Source organism: Cryptomeria japonica, chromosome 4, assembly GCF_030272615.1.
Source record: "Cryptomeria japonica chromosome 4, Sugi_1.0, whole genome shotgun sequence".
Taxonomy (NCBI): domain Eukaryota; kingdom Viridiplantae; phylum Streptophyta; class Pinopsida; order Cupressales; family Cupressaceae; genus Cryptomeria; species Cryptomeria japonica.
Genome location: NC_081408.1, coordinates 454,551,243 through 454,571,438, shown reverse-complemented (window position 1 = coordinate 454,571,438; position 20,196 = coordinate 454,551,243). Strand labels below are relative to the sequence as shown.

General features: G+C 38.3%; 1 protein-coding gene across 1 annotated transcript in view; it reads left to right on the top strand.

Annotated features, from left to right (window-relative positions):
* LOC131077380 (outer envelope protein 80, chloroplastic) overlaps window positions 1–20,196 on the top strand; it is a 209,407-nt gene that overhangs the window by 77,156 nt on the left and 112,055 nt on the right. The window contains exons 7-8 of the mRNA XM_058014871.2: window positions 3,008–3,092; window positions 3,220–3,255. Coding sequence (XP_057870854.2) covers window positions 3,008–3,092; window positions 3,220–3,255 — 121 coding nt within the window. The remainder of the gene's footprint in view (window positions 1–3,007; window positions 3,093–3,219; window positions 3,256–20,196) is intronic.

The following is a 20,196-nucleotide window of genomic DNA, read 5'->3' as shown; positions in this document are numbered from 1 at the left end:
GAGAGTATTGAGGGAAGTGTGCGAGACTCAAATGTCTAAGTCCAAAATGCATTGATAACATCATGATCTTAAATTGATAATTCATTATTAAGTTGGCAAACTTCCCCCATTTTAACAGAGCAAGATTGTAATTCCTACCTTTTGAATGAGCCCTTCCCCAAATGATAGAGTATAAGCTTATCTGAATACCTCCATGATTGAAGGTGAGAAGAAGCAATGAAAAGAGATTCTTCTGACAAAATAATAATAAGCTCCCGCTTAAGTAATAATTCCGCTAACAAATGTGACTCCTCTCTTCCTTATTCTGTTCTTGAATCCCCTTTAAAACAGTTGCAGAGGAACAAACAAAGAAGAATCCTTCCATGCCCATCCGATGCTGAGTATATTGTGGTATACACTTAGTGTACTACTCCCCCCTGAAAACGACCTCCCATTGAAGATGTTTTCATTAATATCATGCGAATGAGACAAAGAATCGTCCCAAAGAAAATAGTATAACCGCTTGGTATGGTGATGACATGTAAGAAGGCTCTTGAGGTAGGGGTGATGGTTGTAACGCCCAACCCCAATAATGCATTACCATTAATATTAATATTTTTTCATTAAGAAACTTATTCCACACACACACACACATATTTGATTCTATAAGATTTATGGTTAATGATTGAATTAATTCGGCTCCAATTATATCATTTATTAAAATCATAAGGAAAATAAAACAATTTACACTAAATTCCAATAAGGATGCTAAAGGGGAGTTAAGGTCTAACCGCCCAACTACACTAACAGGTTGAGACGACCAACAATGACACAAGGGTGATGACCACTCAAAAAAACTTATCTCAAGACTCAATGTTTGATGGCAAGTTTGATTCCTTCCGAAGTCTACATTCCTCTCCTTGATGATACTCTCCCTCCCTTCTGAGGGAGTATCTGCTCCTGCATCCACTTGGTTATATGAAAATAGTTAGATAAGTCCTATCTTTCATAATTTCTAAACATATACAGTAAACATTATCAACATTAATCATTCATGTCAATGTTTCCATCTCACTGAGATTATACATCTCATGTATGAAAATCTAAGTTACCGGGTTCGCCTCTGGGCCCCCCTGGTACGGGTCTGGGTTCGACCGGGTCCGTGGTACGGGTCCGGTTCGACCGGGTCCGTGGTACGGGTCCGGTTCGACCTGGGTTCGACCAGGGTTCGAAAAACCTAGAGTGGGTTCGACCCTAGTCGAACCCAGTCGAACCCAGGGTCGAACCCAGTCGAACCTGGGCGGACCCAGTCGAACCTGGGCGGCTGGGCGGCCCGTAAAGTTAAAAAACAATGCAAATTTAATTTTTTTTTCAATTCCGCCTTGTAAAAAGTGAAAGTTATAACCTTAAAAGCAGAAAATTAGACGTCTTAAAAAAACAGAAAACTGATGCACGCCATGGAGTTCCGTGTGGGTTTGAAGGTTGTGATTTGGTGTTGGCGGTGGGGGCGCTGCCCCTCGACCCCGTTGGGGGTGCTGCCCCCAGACCCCCGCAAGGGGCGCTGCCCCTTGACCCCGTTGGGGGTGTTGCCGGCAAAATCCAGGTCCTCAGTTTGAAAAATTAAACTTGGATGTTCTTAGTTTGAATCCATTTAATGATCAAACTTTAAATTGTTGAAAGTTGAAACAATGATACTTGAATATTTTATCATTTTGATATTAGACTTGATGTATATGATGCTGTTATGGTATGATCATGATGCTACGATTACAAGTTTATGTTGGTTTTGTTGTTTATATGATTCTATGTGACATGCTAATCTTAATTCATGCTTATAGGTTGCATACATATATAATTTACATGTTTTTGTACTAACGAACCCAAACGAACCCAAACCCCTTTTCAAAATTTTGCCGTACCGGCGTACCGGGTTCTTCGAACCCGAACCGGTACCTGAACCCGAACCGGTAACTTAGATGAAAATAAATAAAATATTGATGACATACCAATCTCAATTGCAACATTCAAAATAAAATCATAAATAAAAAGAGGGATGTAATAGGATCTGTTTTTTATTGACTTTAGGAGATGTCCCTCTGCATCCAGGATGGTTGAGGGATGTCGGTATTTCCTTCAGCCACAATTTTGCTCCTGGACTTCCCCCCAAAAGAGTAATGTCTCCACAGACATCTCTGCATGTGATCATTCCCAGATGGGCCTTTATGGGTGTTTGTATCCATTAGTGAGGGATGTTTCATTCTATCCTGCTGCATCTAGGATGCTCCTACTCTGGGTAATGACCCAAAAAATTTATTGCAGAAGTCATACATGGAAGTAGTGAAAGCATCAGAGGCACAGAGAGAAATACCCACCAAGTCAGCAGCTCCAGCACCACCCAGTTGCTGGTCACTAATTGGCATATTCTAGTCTTGTTTCCTGATCCTTCTTATCATGCTCAAAGCACTTTGACCAGCCAGGCCAATGCAAAACATGCCTTAGGTGCCTCTGAAGTGAGTCAGAACAATCTAAACATGGAGGATTGAAATGAAGATGCCCAAATTGGAAGGAACAAAGTACTCCTTGGAAAATCCTGATAGTTCCAATTTTGATAATCACTTTTTTATGCGTGCAGTCCACATATCTCTTGGATATCTATTTCTTTCCATTATATGTTACACTTGAGCTTTAAGTTCTAATGCAATGCCTTTTATTATATATAGTATTGATATTAGATATCATTTTCCATGGTACTTGCAGTTTAGCATGAATATCTGCTGGTGGAAGTACTGAAAATCTTTATAACAGTTTAATTGTGGCTTTTGAATTTGGCTTTTCTGATTCCTTCTTCACTATACATGTCATACATAAATTTTTTTGTGTTTCAATCTTTATCTAATTACTTATATCACATTGCTATGCTTGAAGCTTTTCATTGTATCTCATCTGGCTTGTGTGTATAATGATATCAAAGTCAGTAGATGATGGTGGCTGAAGCTGTGGTTGATGGTTTTTTTTGAATTCCATGCAGATACAGGGAAAATTGACTTGACTATGAATGTTGTTGAACGTAGAGATAGGGGATTCTCTGCGGGTGGAGGATTTTCAGGAATTGGGTATTCAATCTTTATATAAAACTTTATACGTGAAAGCACTAAACTCTTCAATTATCAGGTATTGAACAGTTTCTTCATTTATACCATGCAGTGGTACTTTCTGATTAAGAAATTTTATTTAATGCAGATTGAGCGGTGGGCTACTTCCAGGCATTATCGGAAGGTACATCATGGCAGCCCTATGTGAATTTTGATTATGTTCATAAGGTTAATGCTTGTGTATTCCAAGTGCCTTGCCCCAGACCCAGACACAGACAAAAAAATTCTGGCAACTTGGAACCTTTTTTGTAGATTGGAACTTGGGTTTCTTAATATTTGCTGCTACCACAGTCTTTGACTTTTTCTAGTAAAGTTTTATGCTGATTCCATGTTTTAATTTAATACTGCTCAGCTTCTCTTGCATTTTTAGTGGGAATTTAAAATTGATTTGAGTATCTTTTAACTTGAAGTGCATTCTTGTTCAATTTAAATTTAAATTTGGTTTTATTCTAGAGTATAAATACTGCTAATTGATATTCTTCTTTTCTTTTTCTTTATTTTGGTGCTGTGCTGTTGAATGTGTCCATGTTTAGAGCTGTGTTATAAATCTTAATTTGATTCCCTTGTGATCATAAATGATGTTTTATCTTACCTGGGGCTTTATTCAACATTGTGAATTCATCCATAAGAGGAGAGCAAGATGTTTGCTCTCTTTTCATATTCATTTGGGTGTCTCTCTTTGTGCATGTACATGTGTAAATTTAATGATTATCACATATATTCTCTCATTTCTGTGTTTAACAATTAACATGATTTTTCTGTTATTAGTAGGAACCATAGTTGAAATACTTGCCAAAACCAAAAACTCGCCAAGGCCTGAAAAAAACTCAGGAAAAACTTGGCCAATACTCGGCAAAAAAACTCGGGAACTTAAAAAATTGCTTAAATTTAACTAGAAATGCATTTTTTTTTTACAAAACTCAATGAGAAGATGCATCGCATGAGCCAATAAATGAGAAAACAAAAGAAACAAGATGAGTCTAGATATATTTAAATGCAAAGTGGGTACAAAATCGCATCCTCATGAGGAATGCTGATGGCTGGAAGCAAAATTGTAAATTGTTTTTGTAGAATGAAAAGTAAATAAATCAATACAATTACATCTTCCTCTTCCCAGCTCTAGTAAAAACTAGGGAAGAGGTAGAACTAGAGGGTCTAGTCCTAGAAGTCTACTGTGGGCGTGATTGTGCCTCCTCACTTGGTATGATTGGCTCAGGCTGTGGCTTGTCCTGCATCCTGGATGTAGCTTTGCCTCTAGCTGCGCCTGGCACTGGCAATGACTCCTCATCCTTCTCAATGTCATCTAGTGTGAAACCAAATCCACCCCCCTCCTCCTCCATGGCCTGCCTCTCCAAATCATTGATGTCATCCTCTGTAAACAATGGAGGCTGCTCTTGTGATGTCCAATCACTGTAAGGATCTATATCATCCAAATCAATTGGACCAGCTGGTGCTTCCTCTACCTTCCTTATGCACAACCGAAGATTATGTTGCACAAAGACAAGGTCATTGAGGCGTTTTTGAGTTAACTTGCTCCTCTTCTTCGTATGGATGGCCTCAAACAAGCTCCAATTGCATTCACAACTGGATGAACTACACGGCTGACATAAGATTCTGAGTGCAATTTTTTCAAGATTTGGAGTATTTCCACCCCAACTTTGCCACCAAGCATCTGCAAAATAAAATTAGGTTGAGGGTAGCACCCCTTGCGGGGGTCTGAGGGTGAGAAAAAGAGGGGTAGAGAGATAGGTCTAGATCTTGGGGGAGAGAGGAGAGAGTGAGATGGAGATATTGGTAGAGAGGGGGATAGAGGAAGAGTGATAGGGAGATAGATAGGTCTAAAATTCGGGGCAGATAAAGTGAGTGAGATAGAGAGAGTGAGAGAATGCTGATAGGAGCCTACTGATTACTGAAATTTTGTTGGTGTTAATAAGCCACACCCAAACCAACGATGGACTGGTCCAAGAGGGGCCAGTAGCTCAGTGGTAGAGCACTCCAGCAGCGTATGTAAGGTCCTAGGTTCGAGATCTAGCTGGTCCATGTCTCAACATGGTATCAAAGCCAGGTCCAGGCTAGGAGCCCCAAGCACACGAGAGCTGTGGCTTAAGGGGGGTGTTGGTGTTAATAAGCCACACCCGAACCAACGATGGACTGGTCCAAGAGGGGCCAGTAGCTCAGTGGTAGAGCACTCCAGCAGCATATGGAAGGTCCTAGGTTCGAGTTCTAGCTGGTCCATGTCTCAACAAATTTGACTAAGTTTGAAAATTTAAAAGATCTTCTAAAACCTAGAATTTACATTATAACTCCTAGAGATCTGAAACCACTCTCAAACATCCTGCCAATATATACTTATACTTAAATGTTATGTTTCATGTATATATTTTGATGAAGAGAATGAGACAAACTTGAAAAAAAAATAGATAATTTTTTTTATATTGAATATATAAGATAAACTGTTACAAAAATTATTGAAATTGACTGGTCATACCACGACCAAGAGCCTAACTATATAGGTTCAAACTCGGATTAAATGCTGAATACATAGACTATGTAGCATGGCTGAGCAAAGGAACTAAACACAAAATACACCCTATACACAATGCTAGACATACTACAAATGGGGGGACAACCAGCTATCTAGTTGTCGATGCAAGAAGTCCAACCAAGTGGACCCTCCATCCATATAATCTGTTTGTCCTCCTGTTGTGCTCGCACACACACCCCGTCAGTTGACAGGGGACCCCCCCCTAATTTTTGTCTGCCTGTGCAGGAGAAATGGATGCTTCTGCAAATACCTTTCATACCTCAAAGCCAAATCACCCGAGTTTGCTATGGTTAAAAAATCAAATCATCCATAGTCTTTAGGTTCGTGAAACTCCAGAAGTTGAAAACTAGCAAAATACGCCATTTGCCCGAAAATCATTCAAGGCTTTCCCAAAACTCACCCAAGTGTCGAAACTCGCACTTTTTTGGTGAAAACGCAGTAAAATTTGAAAATTAACAAAGTGACTAAAAGGTTCGAAATTGGCAAAGTTGTCAAAAGGGCCGAAATTTGGACCTTTTAGCCAAAATGTTAGAAAAGTGAAAAGTTGGCAAAATGCCTCAAAGGGCCGAAATTCGGACCTTTTAGCCAAAATGTTAGAAAAGTGAAAAGTTGGCAAAATGCCTCAAAGGGCCAAAATTCAGACCTTTTAGCCAAAATGTTAGAAAAGTGAAAAGCTGGCAAAATGCCTCAAAGGGCCGAAATTCGGACCTTTTAGCCAAAATGTTAGAAAAGTGAAAAGTTGGCAAAAGGCCAAAAAGGTCCGAAGTTTGCAAAACACTCCAAAATCTCGAAATTGGCCATAAAGGGGTGAAAATGTCAAAGTTTTTAAAGTTTGCAAAAGTGCCTAAAATCCCGAAATTGGCCATAAAGGGGTGAAAATTTGAAAGTTTTTAAAGTTTGCAAAACACTCCAAAATCCCGAAATTCACCATAAAGGGTGAAAATGTCAAAGTTTTAAAACTTTTTGAACGCCCCTCTTGCTCGAAATTGCCAGGAACAACTAAATTCGCGGAAGGAGTAAAGGCGTTAGAACTTGGGAAATTTTCAAATGACCCTCTAGGCGTTAAATTTTAATATTTGTTAAATTAAATTAATTAATTTTTCAAATTGATTTATTGAAATGAAATTGATTGTTCGCAAGTCGCGGGATGTCATTGGAGAACTAGGAGAAAAACTTGAAATGCAAATCGAAGAAGGATCGCAATCAAGGCCAAGCTCTGGAAGCTGGAGGAGAAAGATGCAATGCAGGATCAAAGCGATGAACCATTGGGAAGCGTGCCACCTGGGAAACAAGTTAAAATTCACCACCAAAGACCGAAGAACACTCCGAATGCAACAATCATGCATTCTCAGGAAAAGTACACAACTGGATTTAATTCCAGGAGTTCAATTTCTAAAAAGCTGAAATTGTTTTATTGTAAAACTGCTTGTAGGTCCCACTCAGATATTTTGAAAGAAAGGGGAAACAAGTCAGTTGTGGACAGTTATGTCCAACTACTGGATAGACTCAAATCGAAGCCAAATAGTGGTAGGTAGTTGAAATTGTGGTTGAATGGATGAGTGAGAATTTAATGGGCATGGGTTAGGGCTGCTAGTTTCTGGAAGGTAGATCAGGACCCTTAGATGCAGTTAATCCTAGCCTTTGGTTCGTATTGTAAAATCTATAAAAGGCAAAGGCCTTTCTTTTGTAAAGGGTTAGATAGTTAGAGATTTTTGTCAAATAGTTAGACTCTGGTGAGAGAGTTAGATTTTAGAGTTAGAATAGGTTAGATTTTAAGCAGTAGCATAGAGATGCTGCAGAAATTGTTGTAATAGGCAGCTGAAATCAATATATAGACATTGATTTGGTGTTTATTGTCTTGTTTTCATCCTGTTTGCATGGTTTCTCTCAGCATTTTAGATAGATCTTTCGATTTTGGGTGTGCAGGTATTTGATAGATTCAGGCTCATACCATTGAGGATATACTGATTGTGTATCCTTTTGTATGGTTAACCTGAGCCTTTAATTGTGCTTAGTTCAATTGCAGGTGTTCGTATGAGCTGCGCCAGAATTGGGTGCTTAGCTGTGCGTCTCCAGTCTGAAAATCTTCCAAGTCCCTTTGAAGATTGCACTGTTCTTGCAAGGTTGTGAGCTATTTTGGCCAAGCAGGAATTGGTTATGTTGAATCCATCTACCTGCATACTCGTGTTGTTAGTTTTAGATCTCCTAACCCTTTCCTTTTGCTCTTTATTACGTAATTCGAGAATCACAGCAGACCAGCTTGTTGCAAATCGTAAGTCCCCTTGTGCTCCCAACAAATCACATCGACCACTGAGTAGTCCCTCAGTCAAGACCTGACAAATAAAACCTTGAGGTTGTCCTCTTTGATCAAACGTAAGAAATAGCATTAGGGATTTCCTTATCTCAAGAGAGGATAGGATACTCAGCGAGTACATTCTATTCTGCGTTGGCGGGATAAAGTCGCAAGTTCAGCGATTTTAGACACGTCAACACCTCCCTCATTGGGACTGCTCCATGCGCAGCAAGTTGAGTCATGAACTCTCTCTCAGCTCTCTTGCCTTCATTGATTTCTGCTACATAGGTTGCAAGGGCGTTGACAAAGGGGGTCCTTTCTATGTTCTCCTTGCTCCAAGTGAAACCATATGAAAGTTCTGAGATGTATACCCTGGTATGACCATCCTCAAGGAATCTTTCAAACTTCTTCGTGGCTAGCCTCATCACAAGGGTGACCTGTGTTTCACCATAATGTGTAGTAAGTCTATGAAAAGACTCAGTAAGTTTTCGCCCTACCTTGGAACTTATCTTCATTTTTGATAATCCAATTGTACCATAAAATTTCACAGGTAAGAACAAACCAGAACAGATTACAATCTTTTTTCAAGCCCATGTATAGAACCAGTAATTATGTTCAGAATATTAACATTTCCAGAAATAGGAATTCCAAAGAGAAGCCACATCTTTCTAGCAATGATACAATCAAAAAACAGGTGCTAAATATTCTCAGTCACTTTACACAAGTTACATATATCAAAAGAATTCTGATCATTTCTACATGGTAGCCTATTAAGGACCAACAACCATTTAAAACATTTCTTCTTAGGAGATACATTGCTGCTCCATAAATTTTCAAAAATATGCCTCCATTTGGTGTCATTCCAATCAGTATGCCAGACATCATTAAGATGAGAAAAAATGGAATTACTTGCAATTAAAGAATTATAAACATATTTAGCCTTAACAGAAATAAGCAAGGTGCCATCCATCCAGGTGAAGGTGAGAAATCTATCATTGTCCAGTAGGCAACTCCCACTCTTAGGGAGTTGCAACATATTACAAGCCTCCCTTAAAATGGAATATGTTCTCCAATTGGATGCAAGCAGGGAGAAAGTCTGGGATAACTCAGCCCAAGGGATCAGTCGTTCCTTATTGATGTGATTTTTAAAGCACTTAATACCTTTATTAGCCCAGTTCTTAGCCGAGCACCCTTGAACAAGGGCGAGGGGTTTCCCCTTATGAAACAAGTTCCACCAAATTGACCTCTCACCTTTGATGGAAAGATTGCTGCTGACCCTACAGTTAGATATCTGGGCCCTAACATTCTCTCACACCTTCCTGATGGTTTTGAACACCATGGAGCCTGGGACAGATACCGGGAAATTTCCAGCAACAAGGTCACTAGAGGGGAGATTCTTCCATGCCTTGGCCTGCTTGGGGACCGCCATCTTGATGTTATTTTTTGACCAGGACCTTCCACGACTCATTGCCACTAAGAATGAAAAATCCTTTTAGCTGCAAGTGCTATCCCTTGAATTCTTAAATCTTTTAGACCCAAGCCACCATCCTTCTTATCCCTGTAACACCACTTCCATTTAACTGAATGCCTCGTCCTACCTCCTCTCCCATCAGACCACAAGAAGTTCCTTATAACTTTCTGCACCTCATGCACTTGGTAATTACGAAACATCCACACTGATGCATTAGATAGTATATGATGATAGGATCTTCTGGCACACTTGGATCCTCCCTGTCAGGGACAGGTAATGCTTGTGTGACTTGTTAAGCTTCCTGATTAATTTGTCCTTAATCCAACACCACATGTCCTTCATGCAAGGGGAAACTGAAAAGGGGATGCCTAGATATCTAACCTGCTTGCAAGGCCCCCACCATTGATATCCATACTTGGCAACCTAGTCAGGCGAGAAATCTTGCCATCCCAGTAACAAGGATTTAGCATGTGAGATTTTGGCCCCAGAGGCTTCACTGAAGAGCTTAAGGTTATTAGTAAGAGAATCGATATTAGTTTCCTCAAGCTGTAAAAGTAGAGCAGTGTCATTTGCAAATTGAATATTCAAGAGATCCGCATTGTTTGGAAGCTGAATTCCTTTCACTCTAGGCGAGGTCAAGTTATCCCTTAGCAGATAGTATATTGCCTCAGATGCTATGACAAATAAGGCCGGAGCAAGGGGGCACCCTTGTCTGATAGATCTCTCTAGTTTGAAGGTCTCAGAGATAGACCCATTTATGTCAAGCTGAGCGGAGGCATCCTTAAGGAGGACGTGAACAGGCTGGGAAAATTCCATAGGAAAACCAAAGGCTTCTAACATTATTATAATATATCCCCATTCAACTCGATCATAAGCTTTCTCAAAATCCCATAAGAGCATGGCAGCATATTGTTTAGACACTCTAGCCCACTCCATGGCCTCCCAACTCGTAATGAGATTCTCAAGTATATATCTCCCTTTAATGAATCTAGTTTGAGTGGAACATATAAGGCTAGGCAGAACATTAACAAGTCTAATAGCCAGAATTTTAGCAAGAATTTTGTATGAGAAATTAAGAAGGGTAACGGGCCTCCAATTCTTAATGAGGGACTTGTTGTTAATTTTAGTACTTTCAGATTAGATGAAACTCAGAAAATCAGAATTTGTTTCTAACTAGGTTAATTAGATTTATTGGTTTTCAGATTTAAGCATAGAAAGAAATGAATGCAAAAGAGACAAGACAAAGTTACCCTGGGAAAACCTCCTAGGAGGAAAAACCCAGCCAGAAAAGATCCTCAGATCTGATTATGGTTTTAGATTCAATTGACAATTACACACTTATCTGGAGTATAGAAGTTGCAGTCACAAGGAAGATGATATAGAAGACTACACAGCTAGTTTGTTGACAGTGATCATGATTTACAGTCCTTCTAACTTGTCTTGCTGTGCATGCACCTTTCAACTAGTTCACAGTCCTTTGCTTGCGCCTTCAATGGAGATCCCTGTCTTTGATGATAACTTGTGATCACCAATTAGATCTGCTGCACATACATGGAGTTCGCTGTGATCACCAATTAGATCTGCACATACATGGAGTTCGTTGTGACCTAACTGATAATCTGCTGCCTATGAATGAAGTTCACTGTGATCTGCTGCTTGCAACGGAGTTCGCTACCCAAGAAGGATATATTTTGCATTTACTTGAAACTGCATTAAATTATATTGTGAGAGGTATGTGTCTTATTTATAGGAGAGCAACCACTCCTAATCAAGTCGGCTTATGATGAAATAACCTTCAATTTATTTGCCTCACTTTAACCGAAACCCTTTATTAGATAGGGTCGGCCCTATTCATGTAAGCATGTTATCTTGCACGTAGCGTGGTATTGCGGAGTAGCGTGGTGTTAAGGAGTGCATGATGTATAGGGCCCAGCCCTAAGAGTGGCGTGTGGGATGAGAAGGGCCCAGCCCTAAGAGTAGCGTGTGGGAGGAGAAGGGCCCAGCCCTTGGCGGATTCCAATGTTGCCTTAAGGCAATTGGAATCCGCATTCTACCTAGTTACAATCAACACTTGTCACCTTCTTTAGGGAGGAGTTTAATGAGTCCCCCGTTGATATCAATGCCAAGGGAACCTGCCTCAATGGCTTCCTCGTATACATCAAGAAGCTCTTTACTGATCCAATCTATATTTGCTTTGTAGAACTCAACTGGTAACCCATCCGACCCACGGGCCTTGCCATTGTTTAGAGCCTTGATTGCATTTTTGATTTCATCAATAGAGATTGGCTTCCTCAAATCAGAGGCATCTTCATTAGAGATTAAGTGTGGAATCAGATCTTTACAGAGTTTCCTAGCAGAATCAGTATTTGGATCCTATTCAGAGGTAAATAGATCCTTAAAGAAGGTAAATATCATCAATATCCACAATCTCTTTGCCATCCACCCAAAGGCTATCAATCTTCTCTCTATACTCTTTTTGCTTCAATATGTTAAAGAAGAATTTTGAACCTTTATCACCATGTTGCAACCAATTGGCCCTAGCCCTAATCTTATCTCCCACAATCCCATTTTGCTGCACTTTCCTCAACTGGCCCTTGATCAAAGCCATAGATTGAGCTGTACTGATATTGTTGGGGTCTTGCTGAACCTGAAATTCTAGACAATGTAGACTGTCAGTTAAGGTTCTCTCCTCTAATCTGGTATCCTTAGCTTTCTTCCTGCCTACAGTAGAGGAGCGGCTGCCAACTTCTAATATTCTGATTCCAACGGTCAATACTAGACTTGCGCCCCACCCTCCATTTATTGTATTGGCTAACAATAGAGATTGCAGCAAGGACCTCTTGATCCTCAAGTAAGGACGTGTTTAATATGAATTTACCTTCATAACATTCCTTGTTTTGAGCTCTATTCCTAATACAAATCTACGAGATAATCGGGTGGTGATTTGAAAGAGTGAATGGGACAACTTTAACAGTGGTACCATTATCATCCTGTTGAAAGGAATAAAAGTCCTTATTCGCATAAAACCTATCAAGTCTGCTATAAATCCTCTTTTGACCTTTTTGAGCATTGCACCATGTAAACCAGATACTTCCATACTCTCTTCTTAATCCCTCCAAGGGATCAAACAACCTCTTCATTCCCTTCATTCTGTCCCAGTGAATCTTTTCTATCCCCTTCCACTCCATCTTCAACCCACCTTCTCTGTCCTCCGGATACTCAACCATGTGGAAATCTCCTCCAAAAATCCAAGGGATATCAGGCAGAGTGCACATCCATTGCCACATACCTGCCCTCTCACACTAATCATTGGAGGCATAGACAGAGCATATCCCAATCTTATCCGACCCAACCTTGATTATAGCCCAAACTGCTCTCTCACACGGAGAAGAACCATACTCCACAATAGCATCTCTCCATTTAGGGTTGAGGAGCAGGGCATAGCCTCCTTTGCTATTCTCATGTTTGGTGGTAAATCTGCAAGCGTCCTTCCAAATAAACTTAAGATTGACCTCAAGGATGAAACTGACTGCTTTCACTTCCTGCAACATGACAATATCTGCATCTCTGTGAAAATTCATAAACCTTCTTATTCCATGATTTCTGTCTGGCGATTCCAGCCCCATAATATTCCATGAGATGCACTCCATCATCAAAGTTTAGAGTTATTTAGAGCTTTTGGCAGGCCTTAAAGCTGCTGAAGCATTTGGGGAGTTTAGTCTTAGCATCAACTTTCTTAGGGAGGGGGGAGATTTTCCCCTTAGATCCTTTCGGTCTGCTCCTTTTCCTTCTTACTCGGGGCAACTTCTTCCTTCCAGAGGATTCAGCCTCTACCTTGCCACCTGGGTCACCTTCCTCAGGGAAAATCATTTCTCTCTTAGTCTCCCCACTAGAAATCGAGTTGTTGGAGATCTACTCCGTATCCAACCTAGACTCCAAATCATTAATACCAATTGAGCCTTCAATACTTTCAAGCTCTGAATCACCATCAGTGGCCGGATTAAGAGAATTAAGGGGGGTGGATGACCTAATTGTAGGGTCAACAACAATAATGTTAAAAAAAGCAGAGTCCTTGTCTTCTGCAACAACAGGTTTAGCAGAGCTAATATTAGCACCCTCAATAGCCTAGAGTGATATAGGGGAATGATTAATCCCTTATACAATTACAACATCAGATTTAGCCAGAGGAGCAAAAGACTCATCTCTTAAAAGCTCAAATTTATTAGCAACCTTATAGGGTTACTGGTATCAGGTGGGGAGTTCTTTCCCCCACATCCCTTCAAGTTATAAGAGGTTCGGTCCTTCTTTTTGAAATCTTGGACAATAGACTTAGACAGGGAGACTTTTTTACTTTTAGCAAATTTCTATTCAGGGGGTTGAGCATTGGAATCGTCATCCATGGGGAACGATTTTGATCCTTTGGGCTGATTATCTCGAATAGCTTTCTTAATCTTATCTAGGACCAGCTGTTGAGCATTCTTCTTCCTAGACTTGCAAGTTCTAGGCATCTTAAATTGAGGAGAGTTTTTATTGGTCTCATCTAACTGAGAGATCGCCTCAACAATAGCTGAATGAGGAGGGGCTTCATCTGTAAACACCCCAAACTGAGTCGAGTGATCAAACTCAGGGGGTTTTGGGGTAGGTTCCAAGGTAGCCGTTTTAACGGCCTGTTTAAGAGAGTCCGGTTTATTCATAAGCAGGGGGGCAGAATTCCCAATATCATCATTAGCAGGGGTTTTAACCACAGAATCCCCGATTGTTTTAGAGCCATTAGGTTTAGCCTTATCATTGTTCGGCTTCCAGGCAGACAGGATTGGGCAATTACACCTAATATGCACTTCCTGCTTCCAAAGAAAACAAGCATTAATGCTTCCTAGGGTTTCCACAATACAAGTAATAGGGCCATCTTCAAGTTTTAATATCAATGAATCTCGGAAACTCTCGGCCTGGGTTGACCGAAACCAGAACCCTTGCGTCAAGATGTGGCACAAGAGGAGGATTATCAACTCTAATAACCCTGCTAATGGGTTGCAGAATCTCCAGAATGAAATTCCACAGCACCGGAGGGATTTTTTTTAATTCTAACCATCTAGGGCACGAGAGCGCCAAGATTTCCTCATTGACAACATCATGGGTCCAATTTAGGGCTCTGAAAGTACATTTTCCTATAGTCCAGAATTGCTTCTGCACAACTGCAGATTGAGATTTTGCATCCCTGAAGAAGATAACGAATAATCCTTTTTGAATCATACGACAAAAAGAGACATGAAACCCTAATTTTCTAATCCAAACATTCTTTATCCATTCATATAAAAAATTGTGGGCCGGGCATTTCTCAACATCCACAGCCACAAGAAAAAATAGCAACAGAATTTAACCTAGACTTTTCCAAGTTAATGGCTTTTGCTATGTTTGACCAATGCTAGATGCACTCACTCACTTTTTGAACGTAGTAGTCCAAGAAGTGTTGGATGTTTTCAACTTAACCATTCTAAATCAGTTGCCTATTATTCTGAAGCTAATGTAATGAGAAAAAGCAACTAATAAAAATATAACAATCTTAACAAAATTTATGGAATAGAGAAGGATGTTTGGGAAGACAACATATTTGTTACATTCAGCCCTGTAAAATTTTCATTGGCTACACTCTATTTCAACTCATGTATGTGAAGGAATCAGTACACAGATTCAGAGTAGCTATGGGAAATCAGATTGGAATTGTTAAGAATTTAAAGGAAAGCTTGTTAATAACTCAATGCAATGATTGAATAGTGAATTCTGGCACGATTGAAGTAGAGCGAAATAAGAGCGAAAATTGCCATAATAAGAAGCAGAACAGTGAGATGTGTTCCTATTAAGATTTGTTCGGAAAGAATTGAAGACAAGAACTAATTTGAAAATGATGTGCAGGTACGTACATTGTTTGCCAATTTTTATTTTTATAATGCAGTACAATTACAAAATTTGGATGTAACTATGCTTCCAAATTTGATCATCTCCAAATGAAAAAAATCCCATCATGAAAAGTCAAAGTTGCACAGTGCATTGAAATGGTGATGTGATTAGAGAAATAGGTGACTGTTATAACTGGCATCTTATGGTCAATGTTGACACTACTGACTGATAATGTGGTTGACAGTGTTGAGCAGAGAACAAGAACACCTCAAAATAACCTCCTTTGTAATTCATTTCTGTGTGAGGACCCATATGTGTACATTTGATAGGAAAATACATTGATAACTTCCTTTGTCAGATATGTTGATCGACACATTGGAAGCGTGCATACTGCATACTGTGGGGTGAGAAGGTATGTTGGAGGAATCCAACAATTGGTGATACTTGTCAAATGAAGGACAAGATGTGAGGTAGTTTTGAGAGACATTTTGACTGAGAGATAATTCTAAAGTGAAGTCAGGCAAATGAAAGCTGCAATTGGAATAGTTTAGTGTAAAGAAGAGATGATAGAATACTGATTGGAAACATCCTTTACCAACCAGTACTGGCAGAGGTTTTCATTGGAATCATAAGGAACAGTTAATGGAAAAAAATACCTGGCACATAAGGTATAATAAAAATAATTTACCTGCATCCTGGAACAAAATTCCAACATTTTTGCTAGCTTCACTTGACAAAATCACTCCTAAGTTCCTAACTATTAACATAGTGTGAAACCAAGACATAATTCTAAGTGATTAATGATGCTGTCAAAAGGAAAGCTAGAAACATGCATGGCACAAGGTTCCAAGAAGCAAAGGTTGAAAAATAAAACAGTAAAATAGTTATGTTAAGACTGTTAATCAGCTGTGAGCCTTGCACACAGATATGCATTGCTTTTCATCATTGGCGAAATTGAAAGGTGTTGAATTCTTTGGGCTGGTTAACAACACCTAATATCAGTGGATGCAAGTTTTATCTGGTAGCTGATTGATGAGTATAATCTGGAAAACAAGTTTGTATCCATGTCTAGATAATGCCCACATACAATGCTGGTCTAACTTTTTTTTTTTGATCTCACAAGGACATAAATGGTGGTCAAAATTATACTATGAGTCTGTGTGTTTGAGATAATGGATTCAAGCTGGAGACGAGGAACTTCCATTCTCATACATACTTAGTTGGGAGTAACGTAAAATAATTTCTACAGTAAAGGATTTATCTTCTATGTGTAATGTGAGTGAGTGACAAATCAGTGAAGATGGTTGAAAGTGTGTGATGAGAAAAGAGAAGATAGAAGAGTGTGACAAAAATTTAAAATGTCCCTAGAAGAAATTGTTGTGTATGAAAACATATTAACACCAAAAGAAAGAAGAAGAAATTGTTAGTATGCAATGATAGTGGCAATTGAGACGATACAGTGAGTGCATAGTCAGGCAGAGTTAGCCAGAGAAGAAAACTGTTATGAGAATGCCATCAGTGTTCTTCCATTCAGTAAAAGGATATGGATCTATTGAGGTTCAAACTAAGAAAATAGTGGATGAAGATTTGGGCCATGAGATGTCGTCTCATCCTATTCAATTGCAAGAAGAAAATGTGGTGAAGGGATTGAGGAATTAATTTCATTTTTTTGAAGAATATAACTTATATCTGTCAATCTTTATGGTAGACATGAAGTTTGAATTGCATTGACTTTCTCATTATGATCTGTAGGTACTTTCATCAATAGGAGCATGCAATGATTGGTGATTTTAGCAAGTTGGTATTGCAAATTGTTTGCTGCTCTTCTTGTCTGTTTTCTGTAAATGTTGCTTTTGATCTTGCTCCTAGTAGTCATATGAAGTTTCATTTGCTCACTATTTTTCCAGGTTATAAAGGGGTTCATGGGAACAAATTTTCCAGTTTTGCATGGTTACAAAGAAAGGATGGGAACATGATTGAAATGGAGAACGCTTGATTTATAGATTAGGTTTTTTATTTTCATACCAAAAGAATGAGTGGTAGCAGGTTCTTGACTTCCTCTCCTTAGAGTTTGAGTTTCTGAATGACCTCATGTCGTGGAGTACCTAAGAAGGGGAGAGCCTATATCTAAAACATTTGTTAGCATCCTTCAAAGAGATCAAGATGTATTTAATTTTTGAATAAGCACTCCTGTGGTGCTTCAATAACCCTATCTGCCACTCAAAAAATGTATTGCAAAAGATGCTCTGCCCAAATGAAATGCAAGTTTTGAAATAAAGATAAAATCAAAATCAAAATTTCTTTTTCTAATTTCTTTTTGCATATCTGTGAAATAGATTGAAGCTTGAGACGAATGCATCTGATATCTTTGACAATATATGAGATAACAGTTTTTAAAGTGACTTTCAAATGATGAAACCTATCTTTGGCAGCTATATGGTCCTTTGAAGACTCCATTATTAAACTTGCCGAATCTTTCAATGCTTGCCAGTTTTCTATATGCTTTCATGTTTGGAAACAAATCACAATTACCTATTCAGTGATTTAGGAGTTGGGTTATAGCTGACATTTTTTTGCTATTCAATATTAGTGTGTATGAAATTGTTGTATATATATAGCCCATGTGGTGTTTAACACATCATAAGAGAGAAAACTTTAGGGGTAAAGCCCAAGTATGTGCACGAGATGGAGTATTTGTTCAATCCAAGATTTGATTAGATTTCTGTTTCTGTGTGATGTTTTGATATGAATGTCAACATATTCGTAGAGTCATAATAATGCTAAATGCAGGCTTGAGGATATATGTAGCTGGACTGTTTGTGTAATGCATTGAATACTCTGTCTCACGTGTGATCTGAGATCATGACTAGTAGGTTTGAAAACCCAGTGCAATAATACCTGTTTCTCTAATTGATTGTGTCTCTTGTATGTGAGCACAACTTTAAACATAATATAACCATTAGAATTACAGTTGCGATTTCTTTAACAACAGGAGCAGCATAATTTAGAATCACTTCCTCCTGTGCAGACTCCTAACTCAGAAACTAGAATATTCTGAATTGTATGACAGGATAAATGCTATGTGATAAAGATACTAGGTAACATCTAAATCCTCAACAACTGATAAAGCAGGGAAATAAAGATGAGAAAAAAAGTATCACCTATTTCCAACTAGTAATATCTTTTTTTGTCTATGTCCTTGATGTGGACTGCCTTTTTTTTTAATGTTATTATTAATCATGTTAATTACCTAGTATATCTAACATAAAATAATTACTTGTATGCATTGTGGAGAAACTTGCTGGTCTTTTTTTCTATGCATACTTAAAAGGTTCTACAAAATTGTAGTAAGCTGATTGTACTATGCATTTGTCTTGAAATCACTTGTTTTCAAAATTGGAAAAAAAGATTGCTAAACATGGAGAGTATATAGAAGTCATTAAGTTTTGAATTTCACACTAAGTTTATTTCTTGATTGTCCTCCGAAACCTCTTATAGTAATGCCTGATTGTTGATGTGACCATCCAGTAATCTGCTAGACCAGTTAAAAAAAAATCAGATAAATTATTCTTTCGAGAGATTTGAACCTCGACTTCTTTCTTATATGCCAAGCCCTAGTTTGAATGAGTTGCTGGAGATTATAATTAATTAATTGATAGCAAAGATAAAGTCATTCCTATGCTATTGAGTGGCAAAGTCATAACTAGGCAGACCCAAACTGTAAGACCACTAATATTGTTTTTCCAGTTCTAGAAAAAATACATTTTTTAGTTGACAAATGCTAAATTTGATGCCTACTAGGGCATTATCTTTCTGAGTGAGGAAAACAGCCAAACAAAAGGACCCGCACCTTAAGTCATAAACATTCCTTGTTTATGGGGGAGATTATACAGAAGTGCATTCACAAGCCTTCTGTAGTAGATTATAGGTAGTAAGGGGAACTCTGGTGAAAACTACTCATAATTTACAAAGAATCTTTCAACAAGAAAAGATGAAATTTTGTCATTTATAGTGAGACAGATAAATAATTAACAGACAACATTTAAAGTAAATTTAGTGGATGATTAGGGAATTTTGTATTGGACTATAAAGAAGCAAAATTCGGCATCGAGTTGCGATTAATCGTGAGTAATTGCGGATTGCTAGAAGTGCCGATTTTTTCCCCATATAAATTGCTAGTCGGGCCAAAATGTCATTGATTGATAGTCAACAACTTGGATCGATTAATCACGGCTAAAACCTCGTGAAATTTCGTTTCAAAATTGCAACATATCGTGAAAAAAATGACTTAAACCCTAAAAACTACCCCCAAAAATAGGCCGATTCCAGGTAGGGTTCAAAATTTGTGTCCTTAGATTTTTTTGCCAATTTTTTGACCTTTGCAAGACCCTAAATGACATTCGATATTATCCATAGGTTATAAGTGTGACACATTCAGGAATAACCTTTTTTCAAGTGATACGTGCAAGAAACACATCGGGTGTTTCCTTATTTTCAGCAACTTCATATTGAATGCATGAAGTTTCCACAGTCCATATTGATATGCAGTCGAATCCAGAAGAATTACAAACAAACTTCATATTATTCAGAACTTTAAAATAAAAACTATGACATCTAATTTGCACGATATTATTTTTTTTATATTTATGGAAAACTTTATTAGCAACAAGTCTTACATAGATGTTTAATATATAATTTAAAATAATTAAATAATTAATTTTATAAAATAATTTTAAAATTTAAATTATCATATATTATATTTGTCGTTTATTAAACTATATGAAATAATTATATAATTTAATAAAATTGTAAATTAAAATACAAATAATGTAAAAACTAAAAATTAAAAACTTGTATTCTT